Source organism: Haliotis rufescens, unplaced genomic scaffold (assembly GCF_023055435.1).
Source record: "Haliotis rufescens isolate VD_foot unplaced genomic scaffold, xgHalRufe1.0.p SCAF_1, whole genome shotgun sequence".
Classification (NCBI taxonomy): Eukaryota; Metazoa; Mollusca; class Gastropoda; order Lepetellida; family Haliotidae; genus Haliotis; species Haliotis rufescens.
In genome coordinates, this window is record NW_025963779.1 from 56,524,123 (window position 1) to 56,548,079 (window position 23,957).

A 23,957-nucleotide genomic window follows, 5' to 3' on the forward strand; every position below is an offset into this window, starting at 1 on the left:
GTCCCCCGGAACTGTCTGTCCTCGGCCAATTAATCCATGTTACTGACACCTTGGTGCTGATGGGTCTTTAATGAGTGCCTAGGGGCTTAGTAAGACTGTGCATACCTCATGGTATTATACACAATCCTGGGCAAGGGAACTGCGAGGGATTGAGGCCACCGAGCACCAGAGAAGGATAGTGTAAGGGAAAATATGTGAGTTATCAAGGACACTGAAAAACACTAGTTGGTTACAAGGTCTTAAATTTATCAGTAACCCAGCTCTATAACCTTGAAGGATATTTGGAAAAGTTTGTCAAGGCCAGGTCTTTTTTCTTGATCTTCCTAAACATTTTTTGTTATCAAATCTTCTTTCCTTCATCTCAAACGAAAGACTAACATTAAGTCTGTGAAAAGATTTTGTTAAATTGTCTCATAAAATATAACAGAAAGGAGCCCAGGAAATCTCGTTTCCTGAAAATGAAGAAATCTAGACTTGCCAAAGTATTGTAGACTTGCCTCAGATGGTCAGATATTTCTTTTCAGGCTTAATCTACATTGAGAGACTACTGAAACTAATATGAATCATCTTGAAACTCCCACCAGCATGTCATAGGTTTGGTGACCCTATTGACAATTGACCTTGAAAATGAATGTTTATAGGAATGTTGGGAGTATGCATAGTAATGGATATATACCTGTGAGTGAGTTGGCTGTAACACTGCTTTGAACAGTATCCAAGTTATATCATGACATGTGAGCCTAATGTGGGAGGAAAGCCGAAAGTGATGCAGGTTTCAGAGTGAGTGAGTTAGTGTTGAGAGAGTGAGTGAGTGACAGAGTGAGAGATGCTTTATGCAGCTACCCTCAATAATCCTGCTCCATATGTCACAGCACAGACATACATACCTACAAGTCTGTGGTCACAGTGACCTGTAAATAATCATGTCTCGGCCAGACAGACCAGTGGTCACTCCCATGGGGCATGACCAAAGCCATCAACATATGACACACAATCATCCAGGTCACACATTGAAACCACTTGATCCCCATCATGGGGTGGGGAGGGGGATGAGGGAGGGAGGTTCTAGTCATCACAGAATGCCCATTGGGAACAACATGGCTGCCATTTCCAGAGAATTCTATGCATTTAGAAACCTCTGACAGAGCAAATCACTATGTATGTTCCTTTCTTTTTTTACTTGATGAAATACACTTAATACATAGTCCCACCAAACATATGTATCTCATGTAAATAACATCTGTTGACACTTAATGAAAACATATAGCTTGAACAGTGTGTTTAAAAATATAAAAAAGAAAATGCATCCCTCACATTTTGTAAAACTGATGCTTATCTTATAACTAATAGTGACTTCAGCTATTTAACTTACTTCACAATAATAGTTTCATAACAACTTTCCTGTCATAATTAACAATGTATCAATAAAGCCTTCATGTACCATTATCCCTCATTGATACAACCCATACTAAACTGAGTGCTACATAAAACTAAAGTTCTTTAAACAATTGACACTTTAATTGACAGTTTATTCATGAAGCAGACAGACATACATCCTCATCTCCGAAAGGAAATAAAATACAGGGTTTATCATCTTTGATATTTTAAAACTATTCATTTCAACCATTTGCTGTTCCTTATTTCAAACAAAGCAGTAAACAAAATATTTACACGGAAGCCAGTTTTTGTCTCCAGTTCTTCTAGGAAAGAATTTGACAAATTATAAACAAAAACATACACGTTTTTCCTTTCTGAATAAACTTTGCACAGGAACCGCTTCCTTTCCTGGTATATGGAAGGTAAGAGCCGTACAAATTGCTGAAATTCTCCTCACTGACCATGTTGGCCCACAAATATTTTGTTCCTGGCTTAAACAGAGAACTTTGCTTCCAAGCACGATTAGCACGAGTGAGCTAATCGTCCTTCAAACACTGCCTCTCACTTGCATTTAGTTAAAAACACCCCCATGAAGAAATGCTGGGAGGTTAAATATGGTCCACATGCCTAGAAGCGGACCTGGTAATGAATTAAAGCTTTAATTACTCTATTGATTGGCCACATGCAAGAGGATATTTAGGCAAGCAATTGAGAGTAGCTCTGTCAATACGTGGAGCTTCTATTCAAATGAACAGATGTATAGACACTTGTGCAGGAACAGTGTGGGGCTGGTCTCGCTGACACTGTGTTTACTGAATGTCAGGTCTGTATACCATGCAGGCATTTTCGGAATTAGTCAGATAATCACTTGTGTTCATTTTGTCTTCAGTAGTCTTAACATGCTGACCCTTTTGAACACCTGGTGTCATCACTGATTTTCAGTGATCCATTCATATAATTTTCACTTCTAATTTGCTGTTTACGCCAAATGGAATGTGGGTACATAATCAAGGTTGGTTATTCTCTGGCATCGACCTTTGAAGGAAAAGTTTTAATGATCAATGTTGTTTGTAGTCATGTCAGCTTGGCTATGATTTCTATTTTCACATAAGTGTACAACTGCATCAACTATTTAGTATTTGGTACTTTATAAAATAGCTTCATTTGTACATTTCAAATATTCCCTTCCCTGTTAAATCTACCAAAGTGCATTGGTAGTGTTTCAGAATTCAGAATGAGGTGGTTCTCTTTGATGGATTAATATCATTTAGTCAGTGTAATTACTGGTTGCACAAAGTAATTGATTTCAAAAACTTTAGGAAGATTTGTAATTTTAAAAGAAACTAATATACCAAACAAATATTATAGACCAGATAGGGGCGGTCGTGTAGCCTAGTGGTCAAAGCGTTCGTTCGTCACGCCGAAGACCTGGGTTCGATTCACGACATGGGTACAATGTGTGAAGCCCATTTCTGGTGTCCCCTGCCGTGATATTGCTGGAATATTGCTAAAAGCGGCGTAAAATCAAACTCACTCATTCACTATAGACCAGATAATGTTTATGAACAAATCCCAGGACCCCAAAGGTATGAGAATGGTTTTACACTGCTTCCAGTAATATTGCATCTCCAGGAATGGGCTTCACACACTGCATCCATTTAAGGAACTGGAACATAGTCTCTTGAAGGATGCTTCCCTTTAACCAATGGTGTACCCAAACCCCCAAAATGTAATGTTTGGTCTTTGTAAAGAATGCTTGACCTAGCTGCATGAGATCTGACCTGAAAACTTGGAAAAATGGTAACAAAGTAATTGTAATGGTAACAAAAGTTATTTATGGTAATAGTTCTTTTAATTTTTCTTTACCCTAAATGCCCGGAACTTTAGCCACTAACTTCTTTGATAGGCATTTAGAAGTTGGAGTACTAAGTAGGGATAAGAATTTATGGATGAACAACTTCTTTATTACAATTAAGAGCGACGTTTCGGTGTAGGTTCTAACACCGTTATCAAGCTACACCGTCTCAAACCCAAGACAAATAAATGTTCCTTCTGTGTGGTAAGGTCAGCTTCAAAAGATAATCCATACACTAACACTAAATTCAAGTGAAAATAAGGTCAAAAGACAACAACTCAGCATAGGCTGATAAATTATGCAGAACATACTATGGGTGTACAAAATGGTAGTACTACCTAGTGTGTGCATAATTAATGTGTGCTTCTGTTATTCTCACAGGTAGAAGTGCAAAGTGAGTGATGTGGTTTGTTTATCAGCTCAACCACAGCAATCAGTAAACAATCAAGTCTTGACCAGACAAACCAGTTGTGTATATATAGCGTGAGCAATTATACATACTGTTGGCTTTCAAGGCAAGGAGTACAGGCAGAGGCCAAAATGAAGCCGTTTGTCAACTCTCATTACTTCAAAAAGCAGGCCTTGATGCAAACAAATCAGAAATTAGCTTAAAACTGATATCCCATCAATCTCATTAAAACCATCTTTCACTCTGACACAATATCTGTGTGTGTGTGTAGATCTTTCACTCTGACACAATATCTGTGTGTGTGTAGATCTTTCACTCTGACACAATATCTGTGTGTGTAGATCCTCCACTCTGACACAATGTGTGTGTGTAGATCTGTAGATCTTTCACTCTGACACAATATCTGTGTGTGTAGATCTTTCACTCTGACACAATGTCTGTGTGTGTGTAGATCTTTCACTCTGACACAATGTCTGTGTGTATGTAGATCTTTCACTCTGACACAATGTCTGTGTGTGTGTAGATCTTTCACTCTGACACAATGTCTGTGTGTGTGGAGATCTTTCACTCTGACACAATGTCTGTGTGTGTGTAGATCTTTCACTCTGACACAATGTCTGTGTGTGTGTAGATCTGTGTACATCTCCAAAGGAGGGTCACATCAGGTGAACTGTGACCACCAATGTAAGTGAAGTATGTTTTTGTGCCAAAGCTCATGTCAGCTTTCTAAAATGATTAGGTTCACTTTCGTTACCATCTTGATGTGGAACATTGTTGAAAGGAAAACACACAACACAAATATTACTTCGATGGTTCTCCCTTTTGGGTTTAGGTACCATGGCGCTCAGAAACAACAGGGTGTATAAAAAAATCCTCAACAATATATCTTGGCTTTATTTGTCTACATTTAGACATTTCTACTTTTGGAGACCCAGAAATCAGATATGCTGGTCTGAAAGCTGTACTCACTCGTACCAAGAATATTGAGGAGCCTTGACACTGACGGTCTCATCAGAAAGTTCACCTGACTGGACAAACTATGGTGGTGTTATCAGATACTCACGAAAGCAGGTATCTGATTGGAGTAAAAGATCTAAACTCAGTTACATTGTTATTCACTGGAATTTATACAAAAGATTACTCAGACGCCAGTTTCATAAATAAATACATTAACATTTATTGCATACATTTGAAAATGCCACAAACTGCTGACACTGAAAGAATTGCACTTGTGGAGATATACAAACAGTAACAATGTAGCTACATGTATTGTATAGCTTTGGCAAGGTTGGCATATTTAGTTTGCATGCATGAAAATATATCATCACAAATACATATGATAAACAACATATAGGTTAAGATCATATCTGGATTTGTAGCATCTGAATTTACATACACTTTAAAGACAAAAACAGCACATTTCATGGTTTGTGTTCTGCACAGATCATTACTAACGTAGCAGTACATATCAGGGCAGACCTTGTTATAGGCTGTCATTAAAGGGAGATTGTTCCATGGTCAGGGGCCCTGCCATTTCAAGTCTAAATCTAGATGCTCATTTGGTGATTTGTGTCAAACTGAGACATAGTTTGTATAAGTAGGTAATCATTATCTGCCAGAGCGATACATATGCATCATAAAATTAAGGTCAAAGTTAAAGGTGAAACAATGCAGGTTTTGACAGATATGAATCCAACTCGTGAGGCCCACCAATCAGTGTTTGAAATAAAATAAATAGCCAGGCTGCCATCAAGACCCACAGACTTTAGAAGCTGCAAGACCTGACTACACTCGACATGCCCTCATTAAAAAACAAACTGCAGCATATTGGGACAAATAAATTGGCACATAAATTTACTGAAGGCCATAAGTTCCCATACAAATTTGAAACTATGGGCCCGACACGAGATCTACCTGCCATGGACCTACAGGCAGGCACTTATTCTAAACACTGCCACGAACTGACCCAGCCTTGTTCCCCTTCAAGTTTTGACAATGTAAAGATAAAAGATCCTATTCTCTGAGATGTTGCAAGTTTGTCCATTACTAGTTGTTATTTGGTCAACTTCCATTTCAGAGGTGTTTTTAGGGGAAAAGTCAAGTAAAATGGTAGCCTAAATTTGTTTCATTTAAGAAGGAGTTTTACCAAATAAAAGCAAATAGCCACAGAATCAATAAACATTTATAAAATGGTAACCCAAATTTGTAAACAATTACCCCAATAATGAATTGATTTTTCCTGCCTCAAACATCCTGTCATCCCTGAAAATGATTTCCTCCTGTGTTTTGGCATATATGGCTAGAATTACCGCAAGAATGGGAATTAATCCTCAGACTTTATGGTTATATATCATTCTCTTGAAAACCTAAACATTCCATTTGTTTCCACATAATGATTACTAACAATATTCAAAAATGATTTAAGAAAATATATTATGTATAAATCTGATTAGTTATTCATAAAATACAATGTTAATGTTCACACTGGTACTAAATTAATACTGATTTAAATGACACTCAAAATACAATGGTATTTGGTATGGATTAACACATAACCACACATTCTCATAAATACAGTAGGCTTATAAGCTGTGATCATTTTCAGTAAACATCATTGTAAATAAATATCAACACCTACCAGAGACATATTCTCATAATAACAATGCAGGAATGAGAATGGATATTTTTTTTCAGCTGAAACTTTTTTGCAATGGAGCGTGGTCCATAATTTGGGGGTGTTTATGGGGGGAGCCATCAGATTTTAACAAACTTGTGGTCAATAAAATCTGGAGAAGATTCTTATCCCTGACAATGACAATCTGTCCTAACCAAATTAATATTTATCTAACAATGAACAACATTCTCCACCATGATGGTAAATTTTATAAGTTTTGATTTTCACGACTGGATTTACTTTGTGTTAAACATGGAACTGTTGTGGAATTGAAAGCAATATTCTATTATTTCCACTTTTCATTTTCAGAAGTCCATTTCAACAAAAATAAGTAAATATATATGACAATGAACACAAAATTTAGGACACTGGCTTAGTAATTTAGTCAAAATACTATTATCATCACTTTCCAATCTGAAGTCTGTCATCCGTTCTAAAATATTGCCTGGATTATATATTATATATTCAGACAGAATAGGTCTGTGATCAGTTTCAGAATGATGGAGAGGTATGTATGCAAGTGTCACAAGACAGGTCATGACATAATTTCACATAGGCCATCTGTCTCTTATTAGATAAGATTTGTTTTTGTTACTGATTAACCACAGTTTGTATCTATATTGGTCATATCTTAATGTAGGAATGTCAATCAGGGATACATGTGAAGTTCCTCATCTCATCATGATCACCTAAACTATTAGTGGTAAAATAACTATCTGAACTGCTGCTCATTTTACAAACATTTCTGAAAAGCATTGATAGGAAACACTGACTTACCTATGCCAGTGCTTTCCTAATATACAGCCTAGTGTCTACACACAAGCCACACATTCACCTAAACCACACCACTCAAACTGTAGCCATGTACATGTAGCTGGAAAACACTTCTAACTATAAGTGCATAAAACAACACTTGTACTAAGAATGTTTCGTCAACTTATTTATTTCCCATCTACCTGTCATTGTTAGAAACTTGTATGATTGGAGTAACCAAAGACCATATGCTGATACAGTCTCTGGTGTAACAGAGAACGTATGAGTGGGGTACTGCTTCATAGTGCTACACTTTGTATTGTATTCAAAAATATTGTTGCATAACTTGTTCCCAATTCAATTCCTTCGTGTGAATGGAATATGTTTGCACTAATTTTAAGTGCTACACTCAGCAACATTACAGACATATCATGGTGGCCAGGGCCCCGTTCCACAAAGCCATCTTAGCGCTAAGGTGATCGTAACTCCCATACTTTTAACACTGGCTTACGATAGTCGTAGTGCTAGGATTGCTTTGTGGGACAGTGCCCTGTACGTGTCTGGGTCAGTCAAACCAATGAAGAATAGCAGTAGCAGCGATTCACCTTGTCTGTGTACGAAGAAATACACAACCAGTCAGGTCACAACAATCACCCCATCAATAGTGATACAATATATTCTGTCCCAAAAAGGTCTTCATAAATTTACATTTACTCTTCTCATGGATAAGGTACAATTTACATAATTCTGACCAGTAAGAATGTCTGTAGTCAGGGAGCATACAAATGTTGCAGATGGTTAATGGTACTTTGAGTAACATGACCAATCTTTGTCGAGGTGTGTGAGCTAATATTATGTCATGGCAGCTTAAAATCTTGTAAAATAGTGCCACTGTGCTGAAGCTCACCTGGATATGCAGTCAACAGTTTAAAATGCCAACAAAGACAGACACGTACAAAATGTTGCTGTCAGCATTGACATTAACACTACCAACCACAAATATACTTAATTTCATTCCATATTGCGGAGTAATGGCCAAAATTAATTTTTTTCACATGGCTGCCATGGCAGTCATACTGAATATCTGATTTGAACCTCTTGACCAAATTTGGGTGTCATCATTCAATGAACAAGAATGTGAAGTTTCAGCTTCATTGGTCTGGTGGTGTCTGGGGAGAAGATGTTTACATCGGACACTGGGCAAACATGCCATAACACAAACTCACTTGACTTTCTGACAGGTGAGCTAAATTGGGTAGTGAGTATTTGTTGCCCACAACATCTCTCATAAATATGAACAAAAACATTCAAAGACTTATCATTGCTCTAATATTGCAGATTTGATATTAAATAAACATGTCAGTTAAAATAAATGGCAGTTACTATGTATCATTGTCTCTCTTTTTCATTTAGATAAACCTGTAATCTGTTTTGTAGATGATATTTTCTTACTCGAAAAGTTATAACAGAATGTGGTCATGAAATTATTTATAGCTAATTTTCCAACAGATGAACAGTAGAAGGGAGGCAACTCTTACTAAAAGTTGCCTGTAATAAATGACAGATTCTTTACAATGCTTTCTTTCACCAGCTCCATAAGGCTAAACCACAGTCTTGTGATATCAGAGAGACTGTTTGCGATTACTGACATAATTTATTATCAGTCACGAGTGACCAAACACTAACATGCCATCTCCCCCTGGGTGACAGCTGACCTTGTCCCTGTACATGAATTCTATGTGCATAGCACAAACCCTTGTAAACTGCATCCCCTTCTTTATCCATACAGCTGACCTTGTCCCTGTACATGAATTCTATGTGCATAGCACAAACCCTTATAAACTGCATCCCCTTCTTTATCCATACAGCTGACCTTGTACCTGTACATGAATTCTACGTGCATAGCACAAACCCTTATAAACTGCATCCCCTTCTTTATCCATACAGCTGACCTTGTCCCTGTACATGAATTCTATGTGCATAGCACAAACCCTTATAAACTGCATCCCCTTCTTTATCCATACAGCTGACCTTGTACCTGTACATGAATTCTATGTGCATAGCACAAACCCTTATAAACTGCATCCCCTTCTTTATCCATACAGCTGACCTTGTACCTGTACATGAATTCTACGTGCATAGCACAAACCCTTATAAACTGCATCCCCTTCTTTATCCATACAGCTGACCTTGTCCTTGTACATGAATTCTATGTGCATAGCACAAACCCTTATACACTGCATCCCCTTCTTTATCCATACAGCCGACTAAGGCATATCATTACATCACTTCTGTTACATTAAAATTACGTAATTAAAAAAATACATTGAAGCTTATTCACATGAACAGAATATTTATTAGTACCCAGTCTCAAAATTGTATTCTCGTTTGAGCTTTTTTAGTGGACTATATTAAGTTCACAAGTAAATTGTAGAAGTTTTCAAATTCAACATGGAACAAACACATTGAACACCAATTAAAAAACATGTTATTATTATATTACTATTTGAAAAATATAGTTGAACAAACTTAACAGTTTGAAACCACTTTTTGTCAATCTGCCCTTAGCGACATTCAGCCATTACTCATACATGTAACTGATCAAACACTAGTAACGCACTGCCGTTGGTACAAAGTCACGCAACAGAACAAACAAGATGATTCATACAAGAACAGTGAAAGTTTTTTAACAACAATGGTTTCCACTTTAACTTCATGAAGCCACTTGTCCCACTTGGTTTCATGGTCACCATATGAGAAAGACCGTGGATGATGTCCCAGACGTCACTAGACAGGAAGTGAGTCAACAAAGGTCACGTCACCTAGGACACATTAGACTTCATTTTTTTATTTTCCAATTTCTTGCTTTCAGCACTGACATCTGTCACGGTAGAGGCGTCAGATGACTCCGACTACAACATGAAAAGCGATTGTGAAACATTCAACAATTTGAAAGCAATTATACACACACACAGAAAAAGAATATACTTAGGATACATTTAACAAAGATTGCAGACATGCTTTGAGTGACACTTAGGATAAAGAAACAAAGATGAGAGAACAGACAATTTGGTACAATTTTACATGTATGTCACTACCAGTAGCATGGAGGGGCTTGGAGCAAATGAATGTTATTTTATGCCAATCAGCACTAGTTCCGCTTTCTCATGACTTGTTTAATGCCTCGTGCAGCAATTTTCCAGCTAAATGACGGCTGCCTGTAAATAATTGAGTCTGGACCAGGCAATCCAGTGATCGATATTGTGAGGTGGATGACACACAGTCAACCAAATCACTGAGTCTGATCACCTGATCCATTTGGTCACCTCTTACGACCAGCCTAGGTTGCTGGGGACCTATTCCAACTCATTGGGGTTTCCCATGACTGTCGGTGACGAGCAAACTAGTGGGTGATAGCATGGGCCAACAATCCGCACTGTCAGGTTACAATGTCACAGATTGATTTACCACAGATCCTCCTTTCAGTCAGGCTCTTACAACAAACCCAGAACTGGAACCCAGGATACCCACAGGGGAAGGGCATTGACAATGTCACGTGAAGAAAATAAACCAGATATAAGTTGCTCTTCATGTTTGGAACTACTTCTTACCATACAAACTTTGCATCAACATGTTTAATTCAAAACAAAACAAGGTGTATTTTCATGTTAAAAAGCCAGGTGAAACACTGAACATACCAATAGAAAGCAAATAACTTGGTGCTTTCATCACTCATACTGCTTTTGGTACATGAATTTAAGATGCACACATCAAACATACAGGAGCATGCAAAGTAAACACAATCAGTAAACACTCTTTGTTCTTGATAACAACACTAGTGCATTGATTTCTAAGGGGAAAATATGGCTCTACATAAAAACAAGATTTCAAATTGTTACATCTTTCTCCAAATTCAGTTTCTTCTTTTTTATCAAAGTAAACAAAATCAACAAGTAAAAAGCATCTACTTAATAAGAAAATAAAACAATACAGTAATGTAACAATTATCCTCTTAAAGTCCAACAAAATGACAAAATTATATATAGGCCTACCTAAAACCTAAGCGTTACAAATTACCACAACTTGAATGTACATTATTTTCATTTAAGGTATATCAGGTGGCATATGTATTGCAATGTCCTTTAAAATTAGCAGTGAAACACAATATTATTACCCATATGGGTTGAATGATCGTGTGTAATAACTTTCCGATATTTGCACATGTGCATTTTAATGATTTTCTCAATGGTGATTTGTTAATTGAAGCCACAGTTCTTCATTGTAAAAACATGTTGTCCCAAATTGAAAACATTTACATCATCTGAACAATAGGCTGTCTTCATTCAATGAAGTTCCTCTGTAGCTTTGACATTCCATACGCTTTTTCTTAACTTTCTCTCTTAAAATTTCAATGAGTAATATATAGAAATGCCTAATCGAAACTCGGAATTATGAATTTTCTGTCCTGCATGAATGAATGCTGTAAATGCCAAGTCTTTGATAATCTGATATTCCTTATTTAATTGGAGAATCGCTAACGGCTCAAGAATTAAACCATTCCTTCAGGGCAAATAATCCGTAATTACTTATAGTTCATAGGTTATTCTCTAATTATGACAATATAAAATTTATAAATATAAATACTACACTAAACAAATATTCTTGACTTTCTTAGGCACAAATCCAATCAGCCAGGAAGCAGTTTATTTCAGATTAATCTATTTAAAATGTCAATTCCTGATACAAGTTAAAAATAATTCTCTATTTCTTTTTTTAGGTTGAATATTCCTGAGAGAGTAGAAACGTAGCATTCACATACATATTTGATTACTCTCCAGTAGAAACACACAACACTTATACTGATAAAGTTAACACACCACACATCAAACCATGCCAAGTTAGTGAAAATGGCTAACTGTAATTACCAAATATGGATAGAGGGTTGAACACTAAACAAATGCCTGGCGCTGGAATAAAGGGACACAACTCTCACGGTAAGTTATAGACAATGGACTCAATATAAGAACAGATAGAACAACTGACACAATAAGCACTGAATGGCAATAAGTATGTTCATACACTCAAGATAGACCTGAAGTAGAGAGGCACGAAAACACGAATATGACATAAAACTCTAGGCTGTATGTCCAATTAACGGTTGGGCACAAGTCTTCTGTGGCAACGATATAGTTCATAACCTTCCAATTGCTATTACCGGTATATAATACGCTTTTATCCATCCAGTAGTGTAGCCATTCTACACTACAGTGCATAGAGTGAGATAGAATTTTCATGTACAATATACAATACATATGTCTTTCACACAAGTCGCAAATGCATTCCTTTACAAGCAAAGGTGTCTATGCTTTGAACAGTGGATACATCAGTTGAAGGATATCTAAAATATTGGGTACAAATAGAATTTATGTGTTATATATTTACATCTCATAGGTGACAGCAACTTTAAATTATTACTTCTACTTGACCCTGGTTACAAGCCAAACACAATATTTGATATATTAGCTATATTTTAGCTTTATAACTACCCTCAATCAACTTTAAGGCACCAATATTTTATCAAATATTTGACATTAAACTATGTCATGAACTAAAATAAATCAATTGGAAAGAATTAGTTTTCAAGTGCTTATTCTGCCAAGTTTGCGAATTAATGAAACACCAAACAGACTTCGACTACATGACAGATGACACATACAACCAAATATAACAGAGAAAATGGAAACTTCTTGAAATAGAAGACATCTAAATTAGTTTCATATATATGGTCTTTGTTTTATTTCCTCAAACTTCTGAAGAGGGTGCATATCTATCAAATGAATGTTGTAAACATATTTCTCATTATTTTTTGCAACCTAAAGGTTGTATAAGATCTTGATCACCATAAATAGGTACAATTTGCTGATGCAGCATTAAGGAATGTTGTGACTTATTGATTATTCATGTCACATGGCTTATTGACTGACCTGAGACAGGCTCTTGTCATCTCTCTGTGCGAAGATGACAACAGGCCCTGGTGGCAGATTGCGGAACAGCTGGTAGGCATCCAACAGGGTAAGTTCATGCATCGGCTTTCCATTGACTCGCACCAACAGGTCTCCCTTCCTACAACACATGTATGTACATATTACTTTTATATCATCCTTAAGGAGCATGAGACTTTTTGTCTTAATTTCCTAGCCAATGTTTGGTTAGCACATAAAAAATAAATGTAAAATAAAAATAATCACTAAGAACAGATTATTTGCTTCTCAGTCATAATTATCAGTACTGAACAAAAACAGCATGGGATATAGATGTGGGCGCAAGAATAGCTCTTTTACTTGCAATATCATTCAAAGAAGACCTTGAAGCAGCTGACAGATATCTCTCTTTTCCTTAGTTGACCCTACCAACAAACCTATAAGGTATCAACATTGTTTGCAATTATGAAGTTTTTTCATGAGTAAATGTGTTGTGTAATATCATTGGTTGAAATTAAGTTTGACCGTCATTATAACAGTAATGTTCAAGTATGTTTCATGTATAAGGGAATGAACCCCCTACACACACTTCATTTCTACCACTGAATAATGATGACACTAGCTGACCTGAGCTGCCCCTCCCTCTCGGCCTGGGAGTTGTGGGTGATGTCCTGAACGTAGATGTTACTGATGCCGCCAATCGTCTTCCTCACCACATTGATGCCCAAACTCAATCCACATTCTGAAAGCATTGAATATTCACATGACAGTGTCACACCATTTCATGTTTCTGCTTTGGGAATACAAGCATGAACTGCAAAATGTTTACTCAAACACAAATTGAATAAAAGAAGAATATAAAAAGTCTTTGTGCAATGTAATTTGTTCAGAATGTCAAAATCCTGGGCCCACAAAGTGATTGTAGCACTAAGGTGACCGTAACTCCCATACTTTAACCCAGACTTACAACAGTTGTAGAGCTATGATCGCTTTGTGGAACAGAGCCATGGTTTCAAAGTTTCTTTGTTGCAGTTATGCCTTTATTAGTTACCCCTTGGGGATGAAAAGGTCCCTGGCACCCAATACTTGTCACAAAAATTGACCAAACTGACGACTGGTTGTCAAAATGTTTGCCCTGGCTGATGTGTCAGCCACTGGTTCGTCTATCCAGACTCACTTATTTATAGGACGTCATGATGTGTTTATAAAATTGCTTACTGGGACATAAAACAACATGAATTCATAAATAGTTACATCGTGACGTGACATGCAGCAAAGCATCTAACGTTCAACACCTCAATTGTAAAGTTTGTAAAAATCCCTATATACTGTATGTCTTAGAGCATGGGACAGAAATAAACCTGGCAAGGCTACTAGCCTGAACATTTCACAACAACCTGAAATTCTGAAAACCCAGAGTACCAGGACACCGTTTCATAAAGCGACCTGAGCACTAGGATGATTGTAACTCCATGTTGTAACACAGACGCAAGACATGCGTATTGCGAAGATCGCTTGGTGGGGCAGGCTCAGCCAATGTGTACTGGCTTGTGCTTACCTGAAAGCTATATGTATTAGATTCCTACCTTTCTGAAGATCCACTTCAAAGATTCGATTGTTACTGCCAATTTCACTTGTTAACTTCAGCACACTACCATTAGACAGGAATCCATTCTCTGAACCCATAGTAGAGCTCACTCGACTTTGAGAATACTCCAGTTTCTGAACGACTGACATAAAGTTTATTCCTTGATTTGTACTTTGTAAAGTTCGGAATTGGGCATTTGCCATTCCTCTATGAGATGAAAGGCCTAGCTCCGTGCTAGTATACTTCTGCTGAGAGACTTCTTGCCCCATATATGAAGTATGAGTTGCCTCCCTTTGCATAAAGTTTGTGTTATGTCCCGATATGGTAAAGTTGGTTCTATCTCCATGTGAGTGCAAAATGGGGGACGTGGGGAACAAATTGGTCCTGATTCCAGGCGTTCTTAGATTATGTGGCAATGTCTGTGTTCGATCTGTAAATGAAAACGGGGACACCAGTCCTGGTGTGAGAATTGATGCCTTGTCCAGTGGGGACAGAGGTGGTAGGCTGCTGTTGGGAAGAATGCCGAAGACCGAGGGGTCAGAGATGCTGTTGCAGGGAGTGTGACGCGGGGAGTGCCCAGGGGTGGAGACAGGACTACCTTCAGGAGACTCTCGGGGGGAGGCGCTCGGCGACAGGTGGGGGCTGGAACAAACAACTAATACTTACTTCGGTGTTGACAAATACACAAAAGACAAGATGACCTGACAGTCAAAATTTTATTCATATTTGATCATAAGCACTGTCAGATGTGCAATATACACTGAGAAATGAGAGAACAGGGGGAAATGTTTTTTGTTTGTTGTTTAACGCTGCACTCAGCAATATTCCAGCTACATAGTGAAATGGAAGCATATGTATTTGTACATTCCACACTTACCCAGTGTTGTCAGTGTTTTGTGTTGTGACACACCAGATAATACTATTTCACTGTAGCTTACATTGTTAACATAATTTCTTCTGCTATATTACCATGTTCCTGTATTTCTTGCCATGAGTATAGATGTGAAATTATTAAAAGTAAGCTTCTGGCAGACTAAAGAACATTCAGCCAAATCTAGTCCTATGGCATAATCTTCAAAAGATTTTGATATCAACAGATTTACCATAATTAGCTTAATTTACTCCAACAAAGCTTTTTTCAAAAATATTTGTAGGTGCAGCAATTTTACCCTTAGCCATGCCAGTAGTCCTGTGCCTTGACTGTGGAATATATATAATATTTTATTACTTTTGAAGAAAAAAATTACAATTATTTTAAAGAAATGTTATCATAGACTAAGAGTTTTACCTTGATTGGTTTGTCAGAACCTGTCACTCTGGTTGTTCCTCAATCACTGAGCTGACCTATTACTCAAATATGTTCAAAGCAGCGCTAAATGTAACTCACTCACTCACAAAAGATATTTGTGTGACTCACCTAGAGCTTGGTGAGGAGAGCCTGCTCCTATACACAAGTCTCACCAGGCCCTTCCTGAGAGAGCGGAACTTGGACAGAACATCCTTGTGTGTCAGGCCCTGCAGTGGGGCTCCATTCAGCTCAACAATCTCATCACCTGAATCAACAACATATCAACAAATTCAAATTCAAATTCAAATTTTATGGAACGAATATATACTACTCAAAAGAAAACAAAGAACATTCAATTCTTTCATATGACTATAGTTTATCTAGCATGCCTTGACATATTAACTATAGTAATATGAAAATTATATGAATGAATTGGGTGTTCTTTAACTAAGTGAATAACTACAGTAATATGAATGAATTGGGTGTTCTTTAAGAGACTAACTATGGTATTATGAACGAATTGGGTGTTCTTTAACTAAGAGAATAACTATAGTAATATAAAAGAATTTGGTGTTCTTTAACAAAGAGAATAACTAAAATATGAAAGAATTGGGTGTTCTTTAAGAAGTATATAAGCTAAATATGGAACAAAACCTTTGCTCATTATCACTAATATATCACCATTCTTGACACATATAACTCTGCATCAAAGGTGTAAGTATTTATAGTTGCTTATTTTCAGACTACAATATGAATTTCCTTTTGATATCAAGATATGAAGACACAACAGCAACAGAGACTAACAGTTTTAGTCCATTAGTCCTGATACCATGAAGCAGAACTCTTACAAATGGCAAATGTCTACCAGTTCTTGGCAGTTTGGCAAGCACTATAGGACTAGTGCCAAATTTCTAATGCTGTATAAAACCTACATAATAGAGAATATATTGGAAGAACTTCTATTTCTTATGCACATTTTTGTACAATTGACAGTCAGTAATCAAGGAACACTTATAAGCTGAGGTCAAAATAAGGGGCACAACTCTTGAATCCTTCTGAACATTTCTTTGCTCAATTTCTTTTTCTGAAGCCAGGGACACAATTATTACTAAAAGGGAAAAAAGGTCTATTATTTGCATATCTCTACTAAACTTAAGACATTCGTTACTTATAATTTGCAATATATTTTATTTATGAACATATTAGATGTGTCTTCAATAATCAAACTCAAATAAATAAAAGTATTTCTCAAATATACTACTCAAAAGAAGTTAAAGAGCACCCAATTAATATGAAAGAATCAGGTGTACTTTCACTTCTTCTGGGTAGTATATGGTACCTCTAACTTTCTACTCTGAATATATAAAAACATAGCAACAGAAAACTCTGATACATGTACCTTCTCTGAGCCTGCCATCTTCTGCGATGACACCGTTGGGAAATATCCTCCGTACAATGATCCCCATTCTCCCTCGGGGGGAGTCGGTTCCTCCCACAATGCTAAATCCCAGACCCTTCCCCTTGGCACCTTTGTTCACAGTTAATATCTGCTCTGGACCAAACTTTGGGAATCGATATTTATCAGGTGATTGGGAATTCTGTCCAGGCCTGGAGAACTTCTAGAATAAGAAAATCAAATTAACCTGTCATTATAGGGACAGCATTGGTGTGGTCCCTAGGAAGGGTGATGGCTGATATGAGAGCACCCCCAGGCATGAGGTGAAAGCTGATGGGCTAAACAGGTCATTTGCATGTATTTATAGGTCATTCACATGTCTTTTCGGGGCTGTTTGATATGCCCAACACCACATTGCTTACACTGTCTGTCTGACACACCTATCTATGATAAAGGGTTTCCATGATAGGCTGTTATTGCAATTGCTAGACCAACAAACTGTGCATTGTAGTGTCAATATTTATGGACACATGTCATACACATCAAAGTTAATCAAATATGAGACATTTATCATGTTTATTAATTATCAATTTGTTCATTTCTTTCACAAATAAATTCCAACAAAAGACCCATTATGTGATGTATTATACATATGCATAATTTAATTACCATAAATCTATGTTTACATTGCCCATATCATAACTGAATTGCATAACTGATTACTATGGATCTTGAGCTAAGTAGGATATACCTTACATGTACATTTTGAAGGGCTTGATTTAGCTTTACAGAACATGCACCATTGCAACCTATTATTGAAAAAGTCTACCTAATATTAATGTCTACATACATGTAAAGAAAATTCAAGTTTGTGTCCACACAAAATCGATCTTTGAACACACTCGGTAACATTTATTTACCATTCTCATCACTAATCCCTGTGTTAAGTGTAATTTGTCATGCAGTTTCTTAGGTTTGATGTAATCAAACTGGATACTTCAAGATGTGCACATGTTTCTATTACGCTTAACAGCAATGTGTCATTAATTTATGTGACACCGGCAGCTGACCGGTCTTTGTTCCAACTTTGATACATTTATGGGACCAGGGTGCACCCAGGTTTTGTTTGGTGCAACGTTTTCATGTCAATATGCACCCAGTGCAAGTTAAATTAAGTTCCTTTAATCAAGCCCTGTGTTCTAACACATCAAATGTGAGAACAATTTGAAATATATAAGTGAATATTAATAATTCTTACATCAAACATTTCCTCCCATTTTAACACAGTCCCTGATGGAGTCTGCGCGATGACCTCTGGCACAGGAGCTGGGGTTTCTGATTGGAAGACAGGACTGGTTGACTGTGGAACAGGGGACAGAACTCTTGGACTTCCTGGAAACTGGGATGACAACGTTGAGGCTATCGATGCTGATTTACGGATCTGGAAAAAAACAGAAAGCAATTTTCTGCATAAATGTGTTTCTGAAACATCTGTCACCATACATATAACATTGTGAAGGAATTAATTAAATGAGACATTTGATGTAATTGTTTTCGCCCTCCTAAATCTTAAGTGCTCCTAAGCGACACGTAGTAGTAACTGAGACCCCCTCTCACACCAATAGCCAATAAGAGTTCAGAACCAAAGGCCTCGTACAAAAGTTGAACTGCAAAAAATGCAGAACCTATAACACTGGCATCGTTTACATGTGACCTCTTCGCCTTTAACTTACAAAAACAAGCAGGAAAACTTATTGAGTTGGTATTGCTTGTGAGATAAAGTTCCCCATTTCAGATATAAATCTATTTTTGATGAATATGAAACAGACTGACAAAGACTGACAATCCAATCTCGACAACGATGACAATTTAAGATAGAGACCTGCACAACATGCCTTGATACGCACCTTCAATTTGACCATAAGATATTTTACATGTCCAAGTCATATTCCACTTACAAAATGACAAATCTGATTCTGCACTAGCACTGTAGGCATAAATGGAAACAGACAAGAACATAACATCTTTTTCTGCCATACAATCTCTTATTCAAGGACAAAGAAGGATATTTAGTCGAGAAACATTCCGATGAAAAATCAATGTCTGCAATAGGGAGACCATTTTCTTAAGAACATTTCGTTACTCATTTTTCATACAATGTTCGTGACTTAGGCTCAGTTACATGCTTGTTGCTTTTTTCATTTCTCAACGAGGCCATTCCTTTTGAGGATTACTAGAGTTGCCCATGTTTCTAAATTTCCCCCAAGCAGTGAATTCTGTCAGTGCTAATAGCATTACTAAACACTGCAAGCTTGAAACTGATTTAATTCATGAGAATGGTAGAAATGACGACATTCAAAATTCATATAATAACGGACACCCAATGGTAGAAATGCATCGTTTGGTGGACTGAAGGATCATTATTGCAACATAGCCAGTGAAACCCTCAATCTAGAGGCCTCAGATCAACACTGCACAGGCCAAACTGATCCAAGAGCAGCATGCCAGGTGTTCCATGCAATTTGATATTTTGATGACATAAACGATAATGCAAAAATGATTGAAAGATCTGCCACATAGGCAGTTTATTCAGACACTGCTATCAGTTACTGTCTACCATAGCAGTCTGTGATAATGCTATAAATGACTGTCCACCACAGAAGACTGTGATAATGCTATAAATGAATGTCCACTATAGTAGACTGTGATAATGCTATTAATTACTGTCTACCATAGCAGACTGTGATGATGCTATCAATGACTGTCCACTATAGTAGACTGTGATGATGCTATCAATGACTGACTACCATAGTAGACTGTGATGATGCTATCAATGACTGACTACCATAGTAGACTGTGATGATGCTATCAATGACTGACTACCATAGTAGACTGTGATGATGCTATCAATGACTGACTACCATAGTAGACTGTGATAATGCTATTAATTACTGTCTACCATAGTAGACTGTGATAATGCTATTAATTACTGTCTACCATAGTAGACTGTGATGATGCTATCAATGACTGACTACCATAGTAGACTGTGATAATGCTATCAATGACTGACTACCATAGTAGACTGTGATAATGCTATCAATTACTGTCTACCATAGTAGACTGTGATAATGCTATTAATTACTGTCTACCATAGTAGACTGTGATGATGCTATCAATGACTGTCTACTATAGCAGACTGTGATGATATGCTATCAATGACTGACTACCATAGTAGACTGTGATAATGCTATCAATTACTGTCTACCATAGCAGACTGTGATAATGCTATCAATTACTGTCTACCATAACAGACTGTGATAATGCTATTAATTACTGTCTACCATAGTAGACTGTGATAATGCTATCAATTACTGTCTACCATAACAGACTGTGATAATGCTATTAATTACTGTCTACCATAGTAGACTGTGATAATGCTATCAATTACTGTCTACCATAGCAGACTGTGATAATGCTATTAATTACTGTCTACCATAATAGACTTTGATAATGCTATTAATTACTGTCTACCATAATAGACTGTCATGATTGACAAGATTGACATACGTTCATAAAATTTGAGTTTGGAGATGAACAAAATGAGAACAGTATTACTTGAGTCAAACTTAACATAAATCCCAATTTGCCACAATCTAGTCAAATGATTTGCTTTAATCTTTGCAAGGAGTGTCACCTGTAGACAATATAATTAGTCTTGAAGCTGAAGCAGACTCTACAGATACATATACTTCTGTTGACAGTAATAGCTTTGCTCTTACAATAATAGTCTCCTAGTTCAAAGGACTGGATATCAAAGCACACATCCAAGAAACACCAACGAGTCCCCCCCAACCCCCGAAAAGGTCAGTGTGTGAATGTTCAATGATTTTATCACTAGCATCCCAGATTGATATATGTCAAAGGTAAACAGATCCAATACTCACATAGTAACAATGGCTAACCTACACACTGTGAACCCATATAAACTGGGCTGTATGTGTTGTTCCCAAATTGTGAGGGTGAAATGCTAATACATAGGCAAATCTATTTCAATGTTCCTATTTAATAGGCAATCACGACATACTGTATTTCATGTAATAAACACCTTCGGCACTTACAAAATTGACAAAGGGGAGATTTATTTAAACCATACACTACAAGTTAAATTTGTTGTCAGAGATTGAGTGGCAGGGAACTAACTTCAAATGTTGATGAAACGTTTTTGATGAATGATACTAGGCAGTTATACATTACTTTTATACCGCTGTGTTTTCTGTAAATAATATTAATATAAGGACTGTCATGTAACTTGTTGAGAATAGTATTGTCGCTTATAAAGGTATTTAAACAATGGTGTAGAAGTAGGTCAGGGGCACTTATTGAAGAGGAGTGAGTGCGGGTTCTTATTATTGAGTTAAGAGCAACATAATCAAACATTTTGTACCAAACTTACATCTCATAGATTCTTAAGCATTATGAAATTAATAAACATATAGTTTTTAATTGAAAATATACTCATTTTGAATATATTTTAGTTTCAAAAGTTCTTTTGGGGGACACAAATCAACTGACAACATTTCTTAAATTGCCTTTTTTCTCATTTTACCACTGGCATCTTGACATGTCTGAAACACCATTTGTAAAGCAAGACAAATAAATCTCCTTTTATGTAGAAAAAAAACTAATCACTTTTAAGCACAGAAAATGTATGAAAACAATGTACAAGTGTTCTAAATAGCCCAATCACTGAAGAAAACAGTTTTATAAGACTGCAACATGTTTGTATTCCAGAAGGAATGATGTATGTCCTTGTTGTGTAAAATCAATATACAAGTACATGTGGCAGTGGGTGTTTAAGAGGGGAGGATGAATGACATACTCCAGATTTATAATCTCTTTCATTTGTTCGTCTCCCTTTGCATTCACTTCGTCACCACAATGAGTTAGGCAATTTCAACCTCTGTGTGTTCTAGCAGGGGTTTAGATAATGATCGTGTGGTATGCTATTGGCAAATTCTTTGTCCACTAATAGATTGTCTGCCCCTGTCTGATGTGATCAATGTAAGGTAATGCACCGGGCCTCTGATAATTGACCTAAAGGTATCGCAACCATAACATCAATATTGAGCCCTGACAACTGTTGACAACACCGCCAGATTTCTTGGATGTAAATGGATGATAACATTCTGAATGACAAGACCCTGGTCAACCTTATTATGTGCCTTCTGCTTTAAACCTGTCTGGTTCAGAGGAAAGTGGAATCCTATGATACCTTATATATTATGCAGAATATTGAACCACTTATAATAAGTCAGTTGAATGGCTTTACTTTGAAAATATGCAGAAAGCCTACTTGCATTTCATGAACATGTACTGTGGTTATCCTGTATGCCTATCAATTATCATTAATGAGACCGACCTTTTACATATGACTAAAAACACTATTCCATTGACAATCATTTGTTTGTAAATAAAAGCGACATCACCCTTTCCATAAGAGATCTCTGCTAAAAGCAAAGTTAATGCTATGATTCCAACTATATCAAGAGCACATGTTCATGAATCAATCTCACACAATGATGAAACGGCTTGTCCGCGATGAGTCATCCTGTCCCACAGTGGCACCCATTTCAAACACATGCAAAGGCAAGTCAACTGTTGAATGTTGTTTATGCAACAGTCAGCAATATTCCAGTTGGTTCACAGCAGCCTCCAAATACTGTGTGGGCCGGGCACATCATTGGTTGATAGTTGAGCAACGATAGGATATGCTGACAGACTATCAACCAGGTCACACATTGTGACTTATCGCTCCTCATTATAATTGGCCCCTATCTTAACCACATATCCATTGAATAACTGGTGTATCCTGGCATATCTAAATCCTGTGTAGCTCCAGTTATCCATATATAATATAGCCATATTAACTGACCTAAATTCATTTATGGCTAAAGTGAATTTTTACAGCTCATATTAACCTTTTCTCATTGTATTTCATCCAAAAAGGAGATCTTTGAGTGGCATTCATAGATTGGTTATGTAACTCATGACAAGATATTATGGGTGTAGTGACATTTCCACGTAGTTTATAACCATACTATCATATACTTAGGAGAATGTTTATTGAAATGTAGTTACAGTTGTAGTAACAAAAGTAAAGAAGTGTGGTCATCCACACAACCTACAATAAGCAGGAATGTTGCAAGTGACCGATGGGTCAACAGGTTGTACCATGGTTGCTTTCAGACACAAACACCTAGCATAAGGACAAATTACCTTGGAGGCCACAACCAGCTGTACCAGTCTGGGTGCTGTTCGCAGACAGTCAACAGCCTCCTGATGCGTCATCCCAATTAGACTCACTCCATTGATCATAAGCAGCTCGTCTCCCCGTTTCAGCCGACCATCTCTGTGAATGTATCACAACACAACTGAATACAGTGAAACCCTGTTAATCTGGACACCCCATCTTCTTGATGGTTACAGTTGGAACTGCCAATACCAAATGACATGGCTATTACTATGTACCTATGACTCTTCAGCTCAAAAACGTGTTAATCAGGACAATTTCAGCAGAGCCTGTTTGGTTTAACAGTGTTTCATTGTATATTATTTGTAAGATTTACAAGAAATTAC

The 23,957-nt window shown here is 37.0% G+C and overlaps 1 protein-coding gene across 2 annotated transcripts in view; it reads right to left on the minus strand.

Moving 5' to 3' along the window:
• Positions 1 to 4,793: 4,793 nt before the first annotated feature.
• LOC124131523 (multiple PDZ domain protein-like) overlaps positions 4,794 to 23,957 on the minus strand; it is a 78,274-nt gene continuing 59,110 nt past the window's right edge. The window contains exons 4-12 of one of the 2 annotated variants that reach the window (XM_046494822.2): positions 23,598 to 23,730; positions 18,580 to 18,762; positions 17,325 to 17,544; positions 16,055 to 16,190; positions 14,636 to 15,279; positions 13,677 to 13,791; positions 13,053 to 13,191; positions 11,994 to 12,035; positions 9,843 to 9,980 (exon numbers count right to left, since the gene is read on the minus strand). In XM_046494822.2, the coding sequence (XP_046350778.2) occupies positions 12,018 to 12,035; positions 13,053 to 13,191; positions 13,677 to 13,791; positions 14,636 to 15,279; positions 16,055 to 16,190; positions 17,325 to 17,544; positions 18,580 to 18,762; positions 23,598 to 23,730 (1,588 nt within the window). In that variant the 3' untranslated portion in view covers positions 9,843 to 9,980; positions 11,994 to 12,017. Of the gene's footprint in view, positions 9,981 to 11,993; positions 12,036 to 13,052; positions 13,192 to 13,676; positions 13,792 to 14,635; positions 15,280 to 16,054; positions 16,191 to 17,324; positions 17,545 to 18,579; positions 18,763 to 23,597; positions 23,731 to 23,957 lie in introns of both variants that reach the window. The other variant, XM_046494821.2, reaches the window with a different exon arrangement.